Below are 22,289 nucleotides of genomic sequence, written 5' to 3'. Positions count from 1 at the left end.
AGATGATTCACAACAGTTATCTGATGATGAAGAAGAAACTATTCCAGACGACCTAGACTCTTCTGCAGAAGATGCACAGAATGGTGATGCAGCCACTGTAGATAATGAGATAAACAATTCAAAACAAGCAGACTGGGTTAAGGTCAAGTTTTCTTGTGATAAATGTGTGAAAGTGTTTATTAGAAACGTTCTTCAAGGTGATAAGGAGAATGGACAATACAATTGAATGTTTCTTCACCATTCGATCAAGTGCTCAAATATGTTTGTTTTTTCCTGATGTGACTGATGACTGTGTTTTCTCAAAAGCTAATATTTCATTTTCAATAAACTTATATTTCATTTTCAATAAACTGCCAGCAACCATTAAAAACTTGGTTTCAGATAAAGCACGTTTTAAACAGAGTTTGAAAGATTTTTTGACAGACAACTCCTTCTACTCTATAGATGAATATCTAAACAGAACTGTTAAGTTAGCTTAAGTAAAAATATCTGTTAGATTTCAGTTTTGACAACACCTGGTCACAACAGTCAAGATTAGGTATTTTGTATACGATAAATTTGTTAATAGTGCATAACAGTATTTCATTCTGACAGTGTATTAATTCTGTAAATATTAGCTGTTCTAGTTTATTACATTGTATTAACCTTTTTCGACTGTCTCCTGACAAATGATGAGGGTAGTAAGTACTATATTCAAATGTTTTATGTTTTTATGTTATACTTTGTGACATGTTCCACACCCACGAGAATCATCTCATTTTTTGGGTCTATGGAACGAAAATTGAATCTAATCTAATCTAGTCTTGGTGTTTGCAGATACTAACTGTGCAAACCAATTTTTGTAATGACTGATTTGCTTGGTTAGTCAGTTTGGTGATTTTTATGTTAGCCTTGATTCGTATAATTGTAAATTTTATTGTCAAAATTATAGTTATGATTTTAAAATAAATAAAATTTCATTTGTAGTCCCATACTTACATAATAAATATCTTCAATTCTATTTTAAAAAGATAAATTATGTCCTTATACAACCCACCAGATATTTGGATAGGGAACACAATGACAAACAAATAGCTATTTTTACATCAATGTTAAGGGAATTTGGATTATATATATATATATATATATATATATATATATATATATATATATATATATATATATATATATGTATTTGTGTGTGTGTTTTCAAGAAAAAGGAAAACAGATAAAACAGATTTTCATGATATGACATGCTTATCATGAGCAGTGTTAAAAAGTATAAAAATATTACCTTCAGTACAGAAGTTATTTATTGTTCAGGAATAACAAAAGAACACACAAAACTGTCCCTATTCATCCCAGTTTACAATGCCGTGAGTCACACATAAATTACTATTAAAGGTTCATCAGAAATCTCTTGAAATGGGAATGTCATATACAAATTGGCGGCTACTATGACGACAAACATGGACTGCATAATAGTTTCGAATGATTAATGCACTGTAATCTATGGAGCGCGGCCGTGGTCCAGCAGAGCAGATTGCAGTTGACGAGGCGTCTGTGAAGGGTGTTGTGTTTCCGTTTTTTTCTTCAATGCTGCGTAAAAGTAAAACAGTTTGTGAAGGATAGTGTATTTTTAATATATGTACTGTCAATTAATACATACCATATGGCTGTTAAAATTCGTGTGTAAGAGCATTATCGAGCTCTAAATGTAGGTAATGTATTAAAATGTTCGGAGTGAATTATAGTATAAACTTTGGAGTACAAAGTGAATACACTTCTCTGATTTGGTGAAAATATGGCAGCTGGTGGGGAGGATTTTGATTCTTGGCTGAGTTTGAAATTGCTTGCTCTCAATATCGATGAAGGAGTATTTGGATCTTACATTAAAGGCATTTTGGACGGAGATGAATCACTGGAGGATAAAACTGAAGCCTTGGAAGGGATTCTGTCAGAGATAACAGTGAGTATATCATAGAATTGAATAGGTTAAAAATATTCTAGATGACAGATTTTGTGAATCATCATATTCAGCATTGCCAAATTTGATTTTCTGCAATATTGGGAATAAAACTATTATGATCCAGCACAGTGCTTAGTTTGTCTGTAGAAAGTTGTGCGATTGCTGTCTTTATAAGGCTGTAGTTACCGGTTAGTGACAAAACGGTAATTGTAATAGAAAATGACACTCAGTGGGAATTCCGAGTTATGTTCTGGACATTATTTTATAGCTAGTAGTATACAGGATAGTTGGATACTAGTAACATGTTTTCTATGGCTAAACATGTATGAAGCGATCTGTATGTATAAAAGACTGTCTAAATAGAATATGCCAACTTGTTTCAATATGACATTCTGACTCTGTAGTTTGGTTATGTAGAACAGTACTTCCCTGCATGAATACTAGAACGGCGTGTAAGCAGTGTTATTATGTGCTAGTACTGTGTCCCTGGTTGCACACTGACAGTCTTTTCTCTGTATTGAATAAAACAGAATGTTCAAAGTTTAAGACACTATTGTTAGTAGATTGTGTCTCTAAAGAATGTTTATGGAACTAAAGGTGGTCTGATCATAAGTTAGGGAAAGAACCATCATAGGAAACGCAATAAACTGATTAAAATGTAATCAGTGGAGTAGTTTTGAATCAAAACACTGGACTACATCGATGTGAAATATCACTTACATGTGTATATGTAGCTTTCAGAGTAAGGAATAGCTCGAGAGAAAGGAAAATTTCATCACTCAGATTTGAACAGTCTTTAAAGTAAGCAGGCATTTTAAACTGTTAAATCATCCAAATGCTTCCCCAGTAATCAGAAAAAATATTCGTATTCATTCCAAACAATATGAGGAAAATGTGATTTTGAATGCCAGTGTCAATCTTGGACGTTTATTCTGGCCCCCTTATTGGTGAAGACATATATTCATGATAAGCAGGAGATCTGGTTTCAAATTCCACTCTAGGAAAAATTTTCACTGGCAACTGCACCTTCAAAAGTAGTTATATAAAAAGCTGTTGAATTAGTAAAACTATGAATTCTTATCATATGCCCAGTACATCTACAGATAGACTGATTTAAGTTTTCTTACCCCAAATATATTTGAAAGTATAGAAAGTAGGCAGGCAACATTATTTTCAACTAAATGTATGCTGTCTATCTAGTACCAGATGCCTGCACAACCATATTTTGCAAGGTGGTCACTGTACTTAAGAAATTTTGATTTATGAATGCAAATGTAAGTAATACCCGGGCACTAACATTAAAAAACGAAAGTGTTGGCATGTCGATAGAGACACTAACAAACACTCGTCTGCTTTTGTGTCTGTGTATGTGCAGATGGGTGTGTGTGTGTGTGTGTGTGTGTGTGTGTGTGTGTGTGTGTGTGTGTGGGCGCGCGCGCCTGCCCTTTTTCCCCCTAAGGTAAGTCTTTCCGCTTCCTGGGATTAGAATGACTCCTTACCCTCTCCCTTAAAACCCACATCCTTTCGTCTTTCCCTCTCCTTCCCTCTTTCCTGATGAAGCAGTTGGTGTTTCTATCAACATACCAATGCTTTCGTTTGGTAAGTTACATCATCTTTACACACACACACTTTTTTTACCCCTGGAGTTTCCAGCTCTGATTTTTCCAGCTTCATTTCATGAAACAAAATCCCTTTGTTTTGTTTAATTAACTGCAGATGTTCTTTGATCACCGTATTAATAGAAACCCTACTCTTCCTTCCTTCTTCCTTTACTAATATGCACAACTGCATTGATTGGGCTTTCATGGCCGTCTCCCCATTTTCATATGGTCTTTCCTGTCTCGGTGGTTTTTCTGGACCCAAGTTGGTGATTCACTGTCAGATTGTTTTGAGTAGGAGAATGGTGTCCCTCAGGGCAGTGTTTTAAGTGTAACCCTGTTTGCCATAGCCATAAACACTATCACGTCTATCGTAAGGAGTCCTGTACAATTCTCCTTATTTGTAAACAATTATGCTGGTCTCTGTTCCTTCTCCAGTGTTGCAGCAGTGGCTCATCAGTTGTAATGTACAGTGCAGAGGTTAGAGGAGTTGGCTGCAAAGATGGGTTTTCGGATTCCTGCAGATAAAAGTAAGTGTGTGTGTGCGCGCGCGCGAGAGATCGCTTTTTACTCGTCTTGTCATATTTTTAATCTCCCGGTCTTGCATGTGAGGGACACCGTCATACATTGGAAATACGGAAGAGTCCGATCCCGCCCGTCTGCTTTGACCCACGGCGTCGCAAATACGGTGGAAACGACCATAAACCACGATTCCAATATGGCGCATATAAAGTCGTTACGTACACATTATGAGGACGAAAATACATCGAAAAACAAACATACACACTTTCCACAAAAAGACTAATGACACTAACGGGACAAGCGCGGGAAATGGGGTGTTTTTGGGTGGTGGCAAACTAAATATAAACACCCACCCCTATACAAAACCACGCAAAACGACGAAAAGAACCTACATCACAAAATTGACACATCTGGAATACCAATACCAACGTACACAGCCACACATTGGGTTCGAACACTTCCCATGACCTATGCACTTAATTTTATCCGTCATATCCATTCCTGAACAAAACAACAACCGATTAATTTTACTAAAATTACCACACGACGTACAGTGAACAACACTATATTAACCTTCACACAAAATCGTTAACTCACTGAAACGAATTCCACTACGAACACAGCCGATACTCAAACAATTATGGATAATGAGCAAAAGCAAACTGAGCCCATTACCCCACACAAACGAAAACCCCGAACATACCACCAGAGAGCCCAACAAACCACAACACGACGACATCTATAAACACGCCACGCTCGCGAACCAAACTCCACGCCGTCATGACGTCACACACAACGCCCTTACGTCACGGGTCAAAGCAGACGCGTGGGATCGGACGCTTCTGTCGACCCCATACATTTTAGAGGCTCAGTGAGGTTTATGGGCCTCATTTTGTCTCCAAATTGTTGTGGTTGTCACACTTGAGACCTCGCACAGTGTGTGGATCGGTGGGGCCTTCTTATTTGAAGATCCTTAACACTGTCCACCATGATTGGATTCAGCTGTCCACAGTTGCTTTTAGGACCAGTCCCGTAACTAGTCTTGTGCTGAGGCTGGGGAACCACCACTCACCATCCAGTGGAAACTCCTTGTGGTGTGTCAGGCATGTAAGTTCCTCGCAGCTCAGGCTTCACCCGCACACCATACTGTTGCTTGTCCACCTCTGGATCATCTGTTCTCCAACCGTCCATGAGCCACAATGCTGTTTGGGATCTGCTTGCAGTGTGTGTGCTGAAGTCAGTCTTTGTGGAGCAAGTACAACCCCAAATCCAGAGTTTTAACCATCTTCCACCCTGGATACTGCAGAGACACAGCATAATTCTGAATTCGGTGCATTACAGGAGAGATTTCACTCTCGCTTCTGTTTTCAATGCGATATTTTGCAACATTTTATGTGAGCACCACAACTATGTACCTGTGTTTACGGATGGGTATAAGCAGGTGGACTCTGTTGGTTGCTCTGTCGTTTTCTCGTACTGTGTCCTCAAGGTCCGATTGCCTCAAGAATTTACTGTCTTCATCGCAGAATTATATGCAATCTTGTGGGCACTGGAGCAGATGAGACATTCTTCCAGTGCTAAATTTCTTGTCTGTTCTGATTCTCTGAGTACCCTTCACATTCTCCAACTTTTGTACCCAGCAGATAAAGTAATCCAGGATGCCCTTCTCAAACTAAGACTGGGGAAGTAGTTGTCTTCATGGTGAGTACCAGGACATGTGGGTGTTGTGGGGAATGAAAGGACGGATATAGCAGCCAAGGAGATGTGTTGTGATCCCCAGTTCTTCCAGTGTGCCATCCACCTGAATGTTATCACCTCGTCATTGAGGTACAAAGTCATAAGTCAGGGGAAGATGAGTAGCTGAAAGTGACCAACACTAAGTTCTTGTAGTAAAGCCCACAATTTGACTGTGGTGTACCTCCTTTCAACCATGTTGACAGGGCGAGGTCCTTCTTACTCTTCTTCGTATAGGCCGCTGCCCTTCCTACTCTGGCGAGAGGACTCCAATGTGTGGTGCATAGATAACTGTGCGTCAAATTTTGTTGGTCTTTGTTTATTTTCCAACCAGCAGGCCATGATGGATTTACTGACAGATCTGCCATCTATTTTAAGTAACATTCAAATGCATGTGGGAAGAGTTTTAAAGTTTTCTGAATTAGGGCCTCTCCAATATTTTTCCCAAAATTTAGAAGAATGGTTTTAATGTTTCACAAGGCGACTGCCTCACTCAAGGGGTTGTTTTTTTTGAGGTGGGAAGCATCTCTGTCATTTTACTTGTGTTTTAATCTCCTATATAGCACATTTTAGTATTTCTTCACTTGTGTGTGTTAACATTTTGGTATTTTATCCACATTTGTTTCTTTTGATGTGTGTAAGGGTGTCAATAACCTCACAATTGGATGCCTTTAAGCTCCAAACACATGCACACACAGACATTAAAAAATCCCTGATTATGTTCAACAGATAAATACTCAGTTTTCCTGGAGCCCTAAATTTGCATCTTACTGCCTAGGCACATGTTATTCCTACAGTAGCAAAAGTCCCGCTGATCTGTGCAAATTTTAATTTCTGAGAATAAACAGGACACTGAAAGGGTAATTCTATCTCCCTATAAAATAGTTCACACTTTGAATGAAAAGTAAATGTTAACTGTATTGTACTAAACTCAAAATTAAATTGCTACTCAGTCTCACAAATACTCTCATTGCAGAAAGGAAAATAGCATATCCCTGAACAAACAGATTGTGACTGTATTCTGAAATTACGAATTACAAGCAAGGTGCTTTGTAAAAACGGACTTTTGTCTAAATTTAACAATATGAAGGGGTCCACATCAGTGTTAAATAGTTTGTCCTGATGCTGTAATAGATGAACATCAGTTTCAAAAGAATACAAGCCAACAACTGATGCATAACAGTTTAATTAATGTCTCATTATTTCTGGCAATAGCAGAGTTTGATGGTGCCCAAGGTTCATTATTGTGATGCTGTCACCAACCTCCCACCAGATAGTCCATCACCTGGTGGGTTGAAATACTACATGGCGGCTGTTTATCAACATGAAGCATTTTTAACAGTCAATAAAAGGATTTTCTCCAACTTGCAGCCCTAATTCCATCACTCAGCCAATGTTTTTATATAATTGACCTAGCACTGTTACTCAAAATGGAAAATAAAAAGTGTGTGTAAAGTTGATATAGTCACACTGTTACAATGTATAGGATGGAGAAAAACGGTATTAATTGTTACCCAACAGCAGATTATGATTTCACAGTTATGCAGTTTGACAGGCTGCCTTTATTTTGTTTTAATGTATTGGCTTTGTTTCACAGTAAAGTTTTTTAAACATTAAATTTTCAGTGTCTGACCCCCTTGAATTCAAAACCACTTGTGTTTGCAGCTATGTAGGTGGCGCAAAACTTTTCTTTGCACATCTTGGCATAGCTCTACAAAATGTTAAACCTCTCCATTACTAAATTAAATCGAAAACAGCAGCATGAGAACAGTCATTCAAAAAGTATTGCCTGTAGTATAGCTACATGGCCAACAAAAAGTGCTAAGTTGGGAAGATGGGAATTTTAAAAGAAAGTAATGAGTAATTCTGCTTATTAGTAGTCTTATTGCATGTTGTGCTCCACATTGTGTGCAGCAGTGGTCATTGGTCGTCAGATTTTACTGACAAGTACACACTCCTGCAATATTGAATTACTGAAGTGAAGCTTATATGCATAACATTTTCAGCTAAAATTGAGTAAGGAGAAGCACAGTATTTTTACAATACAAAACTCTTTCATCAAAATTATGTTGCAGAATTCTGAAACACTTTAATGCAAGATTTGTGCACCTTTCATTAAATGTAGACAGGGATTCTGTCTTGTTCCTCCATTGAATGCTGTGGCTAAAACATTGTAATAAATGTCACATGCAAGAAGTGTGTAGCCAAAAATATCTTTTCCAGTTCATGATCACAGACAGGAGACATGATGAAGGCAGTGTGTGTCAAATTTCACCACGAATATAAATTCCAAATGGAATTTGTGTGTTGACTGATTAGCATCAATCTTGAGAGAAATTTTCAGAAAATCTAACACTGAAAGAGCTTGAAACAAGTCATTTTTCAGGGTGGCTACTCAAACTTGGAAAAAAAAGTTCCCTGAGAATTTCAGGTGTGTGTGTGTGTGTGTGTGTGTGTGTGTGTGTGTGTGTGTGAGTGTGAGAGAGAGAGAGAGAGAGAGAGAGACAGAGAGAGAGAGAAGATGGTGTCAAACAGCAGCTCCTAATAAATTGATGGTGAGTGGGGGGGGGGGGGGGAGGAGGGAGACAGCATACCACAATAATGGCTTTTCTTTCAGCTGAGCTACTGGGCTATATATCAGCCGTAAGCAGTAGTTTGTACGAAATAATATTCATACGCTTAACACTCTTTGAAATATTAAGCATTTTAAAGTTTGTGATTTATAAAACTCTTTCAGTACTAGGTTAAAAACACAGAACTCCTTGAAATTTTATGAAATTCCCTGAGATTTGATTTCCCTGATTTTTCCAGGTTACATGTAATTTCCTCAGAATTGCAGGTTTTCCCAGAAGAATCACCACCCTGGTTTTGTAAGATGTCATACGCTTTCACAGCCATTTTTCTCCCCTGGGGACTCGCCGCTCTTTGGCGAGTTCATGCTTGACTACCATAGGGCCCCAACCTCAGCAACATTCCCAGAATGAGATTTTCACTCTGCAGCGGAGTGTGCGCTGATATGAAACTTCCTGGCAGATTAAAACTGTGTGTGTGTGTGTGTGTGTGTGTGTGTGTGTGTGTGTGTGTGGAAACATCCCCCAGGCTGTGGCTAAGCCATGTCTCCGCAATATCCTTTCTTTCAGGAGTGCTAGTTCTGCAAGGTTCGCAGGAGAGCTTCTGTAAAGTTTGGAAGGTAGGAGACGAGGTACTGGCAGAAGTAAAGCTGCGAGTACTGGGCGTGAGTCGTGCTTCGGTAGCTCAGTTGGTAGAGCACTTGCCCGCGAAAAGCAAAGGTCCCGAGTTCGAGTCTCGGTCAGGCATACAGTTTTAATCTGCCAGGAAGTCTCAGCAACATTGTTTGCTGCATGTCTATCCTCTTGCTATTCTTTTCCCCCTGATTTGGGGAACATGTCTGGAATGTTTTTATTAATGTGTTCTGCTTTTTCAGTAGCCAGTATCACTGTTTTTTGTTCCCTTTTTCTTTCTCCATTCCCCTTCTCCTATTCTTCCTCCACTTTGGTGTTTGAGGTTTCTCTTTTTCTTCTTTCTCCCTGTGCATTCCTGAAGCCCAGCGCAAATGTCCGATGCATAACAGGTGACTGGGTAATGTGTAATTTCTAGCCCTGGGTAGACAGGTAGGGCTCGCATGTACCCCCTGGTAAAGGCCAGACCCAAGGAGCGCTGACTGCCTGAGCTGCTACCTTTCCGAATTGCCGACTGGTCCCTCTGTCAGGTGTTAGAAAGGTATGAATTGAGGTGTGAACGATCACCTAAAGTGGGTTTGCCCCTTCTGAAGGGTGCCCCCAGTCGGAACAAGCACACCATCGGAGTTGCTGGCAATCATGGGGATTTTCTCCCAGTGAGCCCATCATCTTCATCGGTCAACTTCTACTAAACGTAAATGGAATGAGCCTAACAATTCAAAGCCCCTCTCAGCCGCACCATAGTTCCATGTGGTTTCACATACTGAAGACAGTCAGTCCTTCACTATGGTAAATCTGTTTATTATTCAGAAAGGTGTTGATGCAGTTACTGGCCCTGTGAAATCCTGCTCTCGTTTACAAAATGACACTTTGCTTTCGGAGACTACTTCTGATTCTCAAGCACTACTACTGCTTGCAGCTTCGCTCCTTCAGGGCTATCCTGTTTGTATCGAGGCCCATCGAATGCTGAAGTCTCCCAGAGTGTTATTTACACTAGGCTGCGCGATGGTCTGACAGAGGCAGAAATCCAAATGTAAATCTGATCAGGGTGTCATTGTAGTCCATCAGGTGATGAAAAAGATAGATGCCTCCTTAGTGCCCACATGCACTCTTTTTCTCACTTTTGATAGATTGGTGCTTCTATCAAAGATCAAAGCAGGTTATGAAGTTATAGTCTGACCATACATTTTGAACCCGATGCATTGCTACCAGTGTCATTGTTACTCGAATGTTCTGTTTACATCCGGCCAAGTATGTAACCTGTGGTAGGGATGCTCATGAGGGCGATTATCTACCTGCTTCTCCGCACTGTACGAACTGCAATGGTGACCATGCCGCCACCTTCCAAGAATGTCCAGCATATCTCGATAAGCGCACTGGCTAGGAGATCCAGGTGAAGGAAAAAATGTCTTACCGGTCACTTGCAAGTTGTTTAATGTCGTAAACCCTGTGTTCTACCATCCAGGACTTGCAGTACTATTTTTGCTGCTGCTCACTCCACAAAGGACATGGCCACGCAGACATGTGACCTGAAATTCAGCAACGTAGTTGTAAAATCGCCCAGTGTCATGGTAGCATCCCCATCTCCTCCAGCTGTGCAACAGGCCACCAAGCTTTCACCTCATGGGTTGAAGTACCTGCTACACAACCAGCAGGCTGGAAAGGACAGAAGGAATACTTCTGTGAAGATGTCCTATGTCCCTTCAGCTAACAAACATCTGAGTCTTCCTCTGCCAACTAGAAAGTCTCCAAGCAGTCTTCTCCTTCGCCGACTCTGAAATCCTTTTTGACAATGTTGCAACGTGATATCCTCACCTGGCTGACCTCCATGTTACCGGTGTGCACCGCCAACCGTTTTTCGGCCCTGGACTCCGTAGGCCGACAGGAGGAGAATGCTGACACCTCTGTAGATTTTATGCAGCAGGATCCTCCAGCCCCTGTGCCCTGTACCAGAGAGTCTTTGAAGGCTGGCACTCGGCAGCCACTGAGGTGACACTTCATTTTTTCGTTCGTCCACTTTCCTTGTCATGACATTACTCCAATGGAACATTCGTGTCCTTTGATCCAACAAAGAGGACTTATTGCTGCTCTTAGAATCACAGCGTCCACTAGTTCTCTGCCTCGAGGAAACAAAATTGCTTTCTGACGACCGCTTTGAGCTCCTACATTTTTTCCCAGTCTGCTTTGACCCCTCTCTCCTCCCTCCCGAGGACTCCCAGAACCTGCCGGAGAGGTGCCCTCATGGTTGACCTTCTCTATCAACTTAACCTCGTCTGCGTTAACATGGGAGCATGTTCCTTTCAGATTCCACGCTCGCCTATTCCTATTTGGATCTCTTCTTCTACACTGACCAGCTTGCCCATCATCTCGAGTGGTCTGTTCTCTCCGACACGTACTCTAGCAACCACTTCCTGTGTGCTATTCATTTGTCGACTCCTACCCCCCACCCCCCCTCCTCCCCTAAGTGCACGCCAAAATGGCAGCTTTCTAAGGCCAATTGGAGGCTGTACTCTTCCCTGGCAACCTTCAACGAACCACATTTCCCCAGTTGTGATGACCAGGTAGAATATCTTACAAACTTTATCCTTACTGCTGCAGAACTTTCCATTCCTCCCACTTCTTCTATACTGCGCCGTGTCCTGGTTCCTTGGTGGACTGAGGTATAACACAACGCAATTTGCGAATGGAGACGTGCTCTCTGTGTTCTTAACTGTCATCCTACAGTGGCAAACTGCATTTGTTATAAACAGCTGTCTGCACAGTGTCATCGTGTTCTTCGGGCTACCAAAAAGCTTGCTATATTTCATTTACAAGTTCTTTTAACAGTTCCACTACCTCTTCCATTGTGTGGGCTAACGTGAGATGGGTTTCTGGGACCAAGATCAAGTCTGACAGCAGCAGATGATGGCATAGTGGACCCTGTTGCTATCTCCAAGACCTTGGCCGCTATTTTGTGGCGATTTCAAGCTCCTTCCACTATCACCCTGCCTTCGTGCATCAGAAACAATTGGAGGCGGCTCAGGCGATATCATTCTTTTCCCAGAATAGTGAGTGTTACAATGCTGCTTTTACTATGATGGAGCTTGATGATGCTCTCACTTCATCCCGATCCTCAGCCCCAGGGCCGGATGACTTTTATATTCAGATGTTGCAGAACCTTTCTCTTGCGAGGAAGCACTTTCTCCTTCATATGTACAATCACATCTGGGCAGAGGGCATGTTTTCCAGATGCTGGCATGAAGCCAGTGTCGTACCCATATCAAAACCTGGTAATGACAAACACCTCTTTCTAGTTATTGCCCTATTTCTCTCACCAGCCATGTTTGCAAGGTGATGGAATGTATGATTCATGCCTGCTGGTATGGTGGCTAGAGTCTCACATTTTACTGACCACTGCATAGTGTGGATTTTGAGCACGCCATTCTGCAGTTGACAATCTTGTCACTTTGTCAACCCATGTCATGAATGGTTTTCTGCAGGAATACCAGACTATGGCTGTGTTTTCCGATTTGGAGAAAGCTTACAACACCTGCTGGAGGACTGGTATCCCCCGTACTCTCTACTCATTGGGCTTGCATGGCCACATGCCCTGTTTCCTTCAGGACTTTTTGAAAGACAGAGTTTTCAAGGTATGTGTGGTTTCTGCCTTGTCAGACACCTTTATCCAGGAAAACGGAGTGCCACAGGGTTCTGCCCTGAGTGGCTTCCTCTTTGCTATCGCCATTAATCCTATTCCTGCCCTATCTCTGACCGGGCATCTACAGCTCCCTTTTTGTTGACAAGTTTGCCATCTATTGCAGTTCTTCAGACTTGTCTCCTCAAGCAGTGTCTTCGGCTATGTCTCAATCGTCTTTAATCATGGAGCATTGACAATGTCTTCCGCTTTTCAACTGATAAAATTGTTTGTTTGAATTTCTGGTGGCACAGTTGGTTTCTTCCACCATCTTTGTGTCTTGGGTCTGTTGCTCTTCCATTTGTTGAAGCTAGGAAATTCCTGGGGCTCATGCTTGATAGGAGACTTTCTTGGTCCTCCCATGTGTCTTATCTGGCCACCTGCTGTATACTGCCCCTCAGTGTCTTGTGTGTCCTCAGCAGTACTTCCTGGTAAATGGGTCGGACCATCCTCTATTTGTACCAGTCCCGTGTCCATTTGAAACTGGACTATGGGTGTTTCGTGTATGCATCTGCACATCTTTCCACCTTACGCCATCTCAATACAATCCACCACTGTGGCATCCGTTTGGCCATGGCACCTTTTACACTAGCCCGATTGAGAGTCTGTTTGCAAAAGCTGCCGGAGTACTGCTGTGACTTCCTTCTCAGCAGATATGCATGCTCTTGGAGCATCGAAACAGGCTTCCACTTTTCTCCCAGTAAGACTGTTTGTGTTAATTTTTGGCATCGTACTGAGTTTCTTGCACCTTCCTAACATCTAGGACCTGTCAACCTTCCGTTTTCGGACGTCGCTAAATTCTTGGGTCTTATGTTTGACAGGAAACTGTGCTGGTCCTCCCTCGTTGCCTATCTTTTGGCTCGCTGTCTGCGATCCCTCAGCGCCCTCCGTGTCCTGAATGGTATCTCCTGGGGAGTGGACCGAGTGGTCCTTCTCCGCCTCTATCGCGCCTTAGTGCGTTCAAAATTTGACTATGGAAGCATAGTTTACTCCTCTGCTCGGCCGTCTATTCTTCGGCGTCTTGACTCTATCCACCACCATGGATTACGTTTAGTGTCTGGAGCTTTTTGCACCAGCCCTGTGGAAAGCCTTTATGCTGAGACTGCTGAACCTCCGCTGTCCAATCGGCGAGCTGTCCTTCTGAGTCGTTATGCTAGCCATCTGTCTTCCATGCCTGCAAATCCGGCCCATGACATTTTTTTTGACGCCGCCTTGGATTTAGGGTACGGAGGCCGCCCTTCCTCCCTACTAACACCGGGAGTCCGCTTCCGTCAACTGCTCCATTCTCTTTCCTTCCGCTTTCCTAAAACTTTCTTGACAACTTGGGTACAGCACCGCCTTGGCTCCGTTCCCGGACCTGCCTGCTCTGTGACCTTTGTCAGTTTCCCCGTCACTTGTTTATCGTCGGGCATTTTCTGCTCTATGTGCACAAATGAAGGAAGCTACATTTATTTACACTGATGGCTCAAAAACATTGTCTGGTGTAGGGAGTGCCTATATTGTTGGCGACACCCCAAATCGATTTCGGCTTCCCGACCAGTGTTCGGTTTATACTGCGGAGCTTTAGGCTGTTCTCCAGGCTGTCCAATACATCCGTCGCCATCAGCGGATACAGTATGTTATCTGTTCAGATTCTCTCAGTCTCCAAGCTCTCTACCCTGTCCGCCCTCTGGTCCACCAGATTCAGCACTGCCTACGCTTGCTCCACTTGGGGGCGTCTCGGTGGCGTTCCTCTGGATCCCAGGACACGTTGGTATCTGCGGAAATGAGGCGGCCGATATAGCGGCCAAGGCTGCAGTATCTCTTCTTCGGCCAGCTATTCGCACAATTCCCTTCGCCAATCTACGGAGTGTTTTATGTCGTCGTGTTGTTCTTTTATGGCACGCACATTGGTCGACACTTCCCAATAATAAATTGCGGGACACGAAAGCTCTTCCCTGTGCTTGGACCTCTTCCTCCCGAACGCATCGTTGGAAGGAGGTAATTTTCACTAGACTCCAGATAGGGCACTGTCTTTTTAGCCATCGACATCTTTTAAGTGGCGATCCTCCCCCACTCTGTCCCCACTGCTCTCAGCTGTGGCCGGTAAGACACCTTTTAATTTAGTGCCCCTGTTTTACTCTGTTACGCGCCCGTCTTCAGCTGACGCCTGAAATATCTTCCGTTTTAGCAGATGACACGCGCTCAGCCGATCGCGTTCTCGAGTTTATTTGTGCCGGTGAGATGACGTTAGTGATTTGAAGCTCTTTTTGGGGACAACCAACCCCCTTCTATAGTGGTTTTTTAAGCTTTCCTTCTGTTTTTCGTTTCTCCAGTTTTTTTAGTTTCGTTCCCATTGCTGCCGGTTTCCAGTTTCGTTTTTTTACCTTTTCCTAAGTCACAGACTGGGCGCTAATGACCGTAGCAGTTTTGCGCCCTGAAACCATAAAAAAAAAAAAATATATGCATGCCGTTTGTCTGCCATGCCTAGCCACCCATCCTGTGCCGCCTCCTTCGATGACTTCTTTGATTGCCAATATGTTCACACCTATCTTCTGTTTCCTCCTGTAGTTTGCTTTCGGCTCTTGCTCCATCAGCTTAACTCATGCAACCTGCCACTTTCCTAATGGGTGGGAACCCCACCTTGGCTTCGTCTGTCAGCCCTTGTTCACCTGGGCCTTCATTCACTTCCTAAGGACACTACTCCAGCCTCGCTCTATTGCTGTAAATTTCATGACCTTACGTTCCTATTTATGTTTGCGGTTTGAGTTATCTGCCTTTTTAGCGGATGGCACGCAGACTATTGACCACACTTTACTTTTTATCCATAGTAGCAATATGGTGAAGGTCATTTAATCTTTAGTTCAAGATCTCTTGTTTCTCTGGCATTTTTATGGACCTTTCTCTAAGAACCTGTTTTTAATTGTCTTTCCTTCTGTCGATTGGGCTTAACGCATAGTTGCTTTTTTTTTTTCTCTCCGCATTCTGACATGGGCGCATAGTGCCCTAGTTGGTTTTGCGCCCTAAAAGAAAACAAAACAAACAGCCATTTTGAATAAAAGCCTTTTGGGTACTTGGCCATGTTATGTTGAACCATCAGAAACACTTATACTGATGATGTTTCCACTGCCCTGGGAGCATTCTTCAGGGTGTCTAAACTGCTGTGTTCTGATGATGGTCATCTGTTATAACATTCTATTTCAGTGACGCGTGACAACTACTATATCAGTTAGGGAAAACATTGGACAGTTGAAAGTCAAATAATGCATTTGGCCTATTATATCATATAGATAGTGAAAGTGCGCCTTTCACTTAATAAAAACTTAGATATGAACACCTGTTTCATTTGTGTGACAAGTATGTTTTTAATTCTTTATGGCTGTTTTGAAAGTTGCTTTTATTTATATGCTCATTTTTGCCAAAATAATGTCATTGTAAGATCTATTAATAGGTGTGATTCTCGCATGGCCAGTTGTTATTCACTATAACTTTTTTTTCCAGGAAAATGGTATTAGAAACCACTGCAGAGAGATTCTGGAGAAGTGGCGAAACACTTCTCAGGCAGCTAGTTCGGTAAAGGAAGCAGAAGTTGCAGGAGCAGAAGCAATGGATATAAAACTGGCAAAACTCATGGAATCTCAAGCTCGTCCAACAACTGTTCAGAGAACTTACACAGATGAGGAAAGAAGAATTCGTGAAGCTATTTTGGCACAGTATAGTCAGGTATGTTCATAGAAAAAGACTGGAAGGTTTAAATTTGTGGAAGAATTTATTACCAGCTTTCGTCTGTTGGGAATGGTTTAATGTGACCATTATGTGTGTAGTCTGTCTCATAAGTGGAACAGATATTTCCACTTTAATTACATCTACATGAACCACAGTGATGGCGATGGTATTCATGTCGGCATTTCTCAGCTTACACACAACTCTACATCATAGGGGTATCTGCAGAGAGGCTGGACTAACATAAAGTTCCCAAAAGGGACAGACCAACAATCTGGGTGATTGAGTCACATACCCTTGTAACATTAGTCAACATAGTCATTCTGTGTTGGTAATGAAAACAAACTGAAACAGCAGCTGTTACATTTTCTGAAGACCTGCAGCTGTACTATATGGTCAGATGATGGTAGCATCCTCTCGGGTAAAATAGCCACTCATTTGCATACATCGGGACGCGTACTACTTGTGAGGACGTTGTCATGAGAAAAAAAACAAATTCTACAGAATGAAATTTTCACTCTGCACTGGAGTGTGCACTGATATGAAACTTCCTGGCAGATTAAAACTGTGTTCCGGACCGAGACTCGAACTCGGTACCTTTGCATTCGCGGGCAAATTCTCTGTCATATCAGCAACCCAAGCACGACTCACAACCCATCCTCACAGCTTCAATTCTGTCAGTACCTCATCTCCTACCTTTCAAACTTCACAGAAGCTCTTCTGCGAACCTTGCAAATTCTGTGGTAGAGCACTTGCCCGCGAAAGGCAAAGGTCTAGAGTTCGAGTCTCGGTCCGGCACACAGTTTTAATCTGCCAGGAAGTTTCATGACATTCCACAGGTTAGTGTGTGGAACGGTAGATATCTTATTCATGTTAAGCAAATTAGAGAATTAGAAAAAAAAAAGAAATAAATAGGTTATTTATTTCAAAGAATGTACCTACACAAAATATATAAGTTTGCTAAGAGGATAGTACAGATGGTACTTGAGTGAAGTGACTTAAGAAACCCATGGAAAACCTAATTAGGGGACCGGACAGAGTGATCTCCATCTGCCCAAATATGGGGTCAGTGTCTTAACAACTGCACTGCCTCACTCGGTTGGTGCCTATTGTAAAATATTCTGTGATATAACAGTTTCACTCTCAATTGCCCTATGTGTCAAGGAACAATGCTGTTGACACCAGCACAAACAAATTTGCTAGTATACCACTTGTTCTGATTTTAGTTTGTTCAGAGAAACATGTCACTATTCCCCATGTACATCTTCATATCCTCCCCTCAGCCCATCTAAAAAAGTGTCAGCATCTCCATATGATGAGTAAGACACTGAACTCAGCAAAATGAGAAGACATTACTATAATGCACTATAGATCTCAGCACGATTTTCTTGCAAAAGCTTTATAGTACTGTAATGTGAAAACATAATGTAGTTATCCACTTTCATTAACAACTCCGAATTCTCAAAGCAATCTTGGATTGGTTAGAAGACAGTCAGCCTTTACTGGGGTATGCATACTCCTAAGGTTTTCTGTCTGCAAAGTAATTTTTTTTTGGCATTGGAGAACTTAACAGTTTGCCAGTGATTTATTTCAAGGGCATAAATAGAATTTATTTAATTTTTTTCACGTTGGTAAATGAAGTCTGTGATGGGAAATGAGATACATTTAACAATTGAGAACGTTTCAAAGCAACAGGCAACCATTCTCTACAATAGGCATATTTTGCTATTTTGTAAATATGCTTCACATTATTGTTATTCTGAATGACTATAACATTCATAAAGCATTCTGAGTCAGTATTCTCATTATTTTTATTTAATTAAAGCATAAAGATAATTGAATTTTAAGATGATTGAAAATGCTCTTTTGTTGGCTAAAGATCAGATGACATCACAGCCTGGAAATAAGATGAAGCTATATGTGTGTGATACAGAAGTTACTAGTATTTTTCTGTACTTTTTCTTCAAACTGTTTAGTTATTTAGTGATGGAAAATGAATTTACAACTTTTAAATATTGATGGAAGGAATTTTTTTCAAGGTGGATAGTAAAAATCATCAGAAAGTTGATGCATTTATTGTCTCTTTGTTATTCAAAAACAACACAGATTTTTATGTCCCTAAATAAGAAATGGGCGATCCACATTGCATGGCGACTGGGATGGAACTATTGTGACACAGCAACAAATTGCAGAATTGTCTTAAAATTGAGGGAATCTGGAACTGGATCATTTGCTCGGATCATGCTGAAAAGGTTTTCCAGAGCAACTTGTGAAAGCCTGCACAGTAAAACACTGTGGAAAGTTTTTCATTCAGAAGATATTTCTGATTATTAGCTGTGTTTGTTACCAGTACTACTACTGTTTTCCAGGTACCTCTTTCCACAATTTTCAAATTTTCATACTGTGTAGTAACACCCATGGAGAACTGCAATAAATTTCATTTATTGGAGTATGTATACATAATCTACTATTGAACAGAGCTTCCTGTGGTACAGATGCATTATAAAAGGAAATGAGTGCTGATGAGATGGGGAATGCAATACTCTTGGAGAATTTTACATAGAACTTGGAGACCTAAGTTGAAACGAAGCACCTGCAGTAAATTACATTGTCAGAATTATTAAAGTCCTTGGAAGAACCTACCTTGACAAAACTGTTCCACCTGGTGTGTGAGATATACAAGGCAGGCAGAATATCTGTAGGCTTAGTAAGAATTGATGAAATCTTTTTAGGTTATCAGCAGTCAGTTTATTGCAACATTTTGATGTGTTTCCCACTTGCTATTTTGAACTGAGATGAAGGTGATGAATATGAAACTCATGGCACTGCTACTCAGATGATAATCCAAGGGGATTTAATCAGTGAAATCCACTAAACAAGCCCACATTCCTTCAAAAAATAATGTAACTATTCCTTTTCCAAAAGAAGACAATTTCTGACTAGTGTGAATACTACCTCACAGTCAACTGCAAAATACTATCTTGATTTATTTACATAAGAGTGGAAAAATTGGGAAAAACTGACCTCAGGGAAGATCAGTTTTGGAACTGTGAGTCAGGAATGACACACTATGATGTATATCTTTAAGAGATGCTAAGTTGAAAGACAAACCAACGTTTATAGCGTGTGCCGATTTAGAGAAAGCTTTAGAAAATGTTGATTGGATTACTGTCTGTGATTCTGAAGGTAGCATTGATAAGAGTGTGTGAAAGGTTGTCTAAAAGTTTTACAGGAATCGGACTGCAGTTAACTGTTGAAGGCTGTGAAAGGGAGGCAATAGCTAAAAATTGAGTGAAACAGGGTTCCAGCGTATCCCCGGTGTTTTTCAGCCTGTACACTGTGGATACAGTAAAGAAAACCATAATGCAATCTTGAGAAGGTGAAAAAGTTAAAACTTGTTTCCCTCTCAGTGGCGCATACAGAAAAATTTCAATGACGTGGCGTGAAAGATATCTTGAGCTACCTTTACTTTTACTGTAATATAAAGTAATAAAGTCAGATGCAAAGTTTAAGAAAGTTTTATTTAAACTGATTATACAAAGATAGGATAATGCCACCCTATGATATAAAAAAGTTACTTCCTTAAATGATGAATTCTATGCACCTATTCTTCCTGGCAAATTGGTTAATTACATCGTCAATAGGAGAATCAATGACATGGTCAGTGTTCAACAGAGCTAAGCCAATAAGTCGATCCTCCTTCACTGTCGACCTCAGCCATATCTTCGCACGCTGCAGTGTTGATAAACTTCTTTCTACTGTAGAAGTAGTATTCAGGTAAAGAACTGACCACAGTTGATTCTGTAAAATTTCTTGGGATAACTTTAAATAAAAACTTGCAATGGACCGACCATTTGTACAGTTTACTGAAGAGGTTATATAGTTTAGTTTATGCCTTGAGGGTACTACACAAAGTAACAGATTTAACGGTGAAGAAAAGTGTATATATAAAATCAGAGCAATGACAGGAACTAATAGTATACATTCATGCAAACCACTATTCGAAAGCCTGGACTTCATGACAATCCCTTCCATCTTCATATATGAAATACTTTTCTTTGAAGAGAAAAACTCTCATCTGTTTGAAGGAAATACATTCGCACATACCTATGAAACTAGACATAAATTGAAATACATGCTACCTTGTCACAGACTCACATTATATGAAAGTACCCCATATTACATGGCTCTGAAGATCATAAATAAGATAAGGTCAATATTTGGGGAATCCACATTGGAGACCATTGGCACATACCTAAAAAGCAAATGTTATAGTTCAGAAGAATTTATAAATAGGAATAGGGAGTAAGGATACAAGTACAAATGGTATACTTTTGATGCCATATAGGTACAAAGTTTACACGTTCACTGTATATTCATGTTTGTATATAGACTTATAGTTTGAATGGCGGTTTGTATTCTGTTCAGTACATCCATACATAATATAGGTGTGTGAAGCGTATGGTAATGATTCGATGAGTTATAAAAAGATTTAAAATATAATGTTGTATTTCTATTATAATAAGCAATGTATGTATTACGTATTTCCTGAAGTATATAAAATACTGTAACAACTTAGGTTAAAGACTGACAATTCACCAATGTTCTCAATCGAATGATTGTATAAAAACATGTTATGTGACAATAAAGTATCTTATCTTACCTTACCTTATCTAGCTGCAGGTAGACAAGCAAATATTTTGTACAGCGACAATGCTTGCATAGCAGAATAACGATCATTAAGGGCATTTATGCTCATTTGCTTGTATTGAAGAATCTCTCCCATTAGTCTCTTTTTAATCACAAAATAGTAGAATATTCACAACTTTTCTCAAACTAATGCCCGACTGAATAACATATCAAGATCACTAGAATGGCCGCAACTTTTCTAGTAGGTGTGTGTGAGCTATCTATGTGCCACACAGAAATGTATAAAATACGATGATGTGGATGTGCATACTATATAGGAAAGTACAACTACATGATAACTCGATTCAGTCAAGTCGACTGACGAAAGAATAGCTGACTGGTGGGGCTGCGCGTGTGGCAATGCGGGCAGCCCTTTAAGGGGGGGGGGGGGGGGGGGCATGTGTATCTGCCACTGTTCCCAGTGGCCCTGTAATTGTCAGTGTCAGCAAAGAACTTGGAAGAACAGTTGTTTGAACTGGATAGTGTTTTTAAACAGGTAATGAAGCGATAAAAAAAAGTAAAACAAGGTAATGAAGTGTAGTCAATTTAAATCGGACAATGCTGAGGGAATTAAATTGAGAAATAACACAAAAAAAAAGAATTGTTGTGCTATTTGGACTGCAAAGTAACTGGCAATGGCTGAAGTAGAGGGATGTAAAATGCAGACTGCCGTTAACAAGAAAAAGTTTTCTGAAAAAGTAGTATGGTAACTTCTCTAGATATATTATAAAGAATTAGTAACACTACTGTGAAAATGATGCCATTACCATCTAGCAGTGAATGGCAGAACAACGTGGATGCAGGACTGTTCACAGTGCATGTACTGACAATAAGCAGAAGGTATGTGATACTAGCATTAGTGAGAAGACTGGTAAACAAAGCACCACTAGTGATTAGAAGGCTGAAGTCTTTTAAAGCTAATAAAGACATGAAAACAATCTTCTTGAACAAGATTCAAGAATTCCTTGTGGATGACTACAGATGATTTCGATATACTTCTACACATGGTTGGCGGAACATACAGTGAACTACTGAACTTCGAAGTCTCATAATAAAAATGTCCAATAATGAAAAGATAATTGCTTCTTCATCAGGCTGTGATATGAGGCTTAAAATGCAAAATAATCAAATATATATTTAACCAATAGTTTCCCTTCAATCATTTGAGGACAGTTGCATAGCAAAATATGTGATTTTTATTTTTTTTTACGCTTAAAGTAAAA

The 22,289-nt window shown here is 40.6% G+C and overlaps 1 protein-coding gene and 1 non-coding gene across 2 annotated transcripts in view; both read left to right on the top strand.

The window, feature by feature from the left end:
* The first annotated feature begins 1,648 nt into the window (after positions 1-1,648).
* Positions 1,649-22,289, top strand: part of LOC124612376 (coiled-coil domain-containing protein 43) — a 37,375-nt gene continuing 16,734 nt past the window's right edge. The window contains exons 1-2 of the mRNA XM_047140544.1: positions 1,649-1,948; positions 16,156-16,377. Of these exons, the coding sequence (XP_046996500.1) occupies positions 1,784-1,948; positions 16,156-16,377 (387 nt within the window). The 5' untranslated portion in view covers positions 1,649-1,783. The remainder of the gene's footprint in view (positions 1,949-16,155; positions 16,378-22,289) is intronic.
* Positions 9,046-9,120, top strand: Trnar-gcg. Its single transcript has one exon. It is a non-coding gene; the product is annotated as a tRNA-Arg (tRNA).

This window comes from Schistocerca americana, chromosome 4 (assembly GCF_021461395.2).
Source record: "Schistocerca americana isolate TAMUIC-IGC-003095 chromosome 4, iqSchAmer2.1, whole genome shotgun sequence".
Taxonomy (NCBI): Eukaryota; Metazoa; Arthropoda; class Insecta; order Orthoptera; family Acrididae; genus Schistocerca; species Schistocerca americana.
The sequence above is the reverse complement of the archived record's forward strand: the minus strand, read 5'-3'. Positions and strand labels throughout refer to the sequence as shown.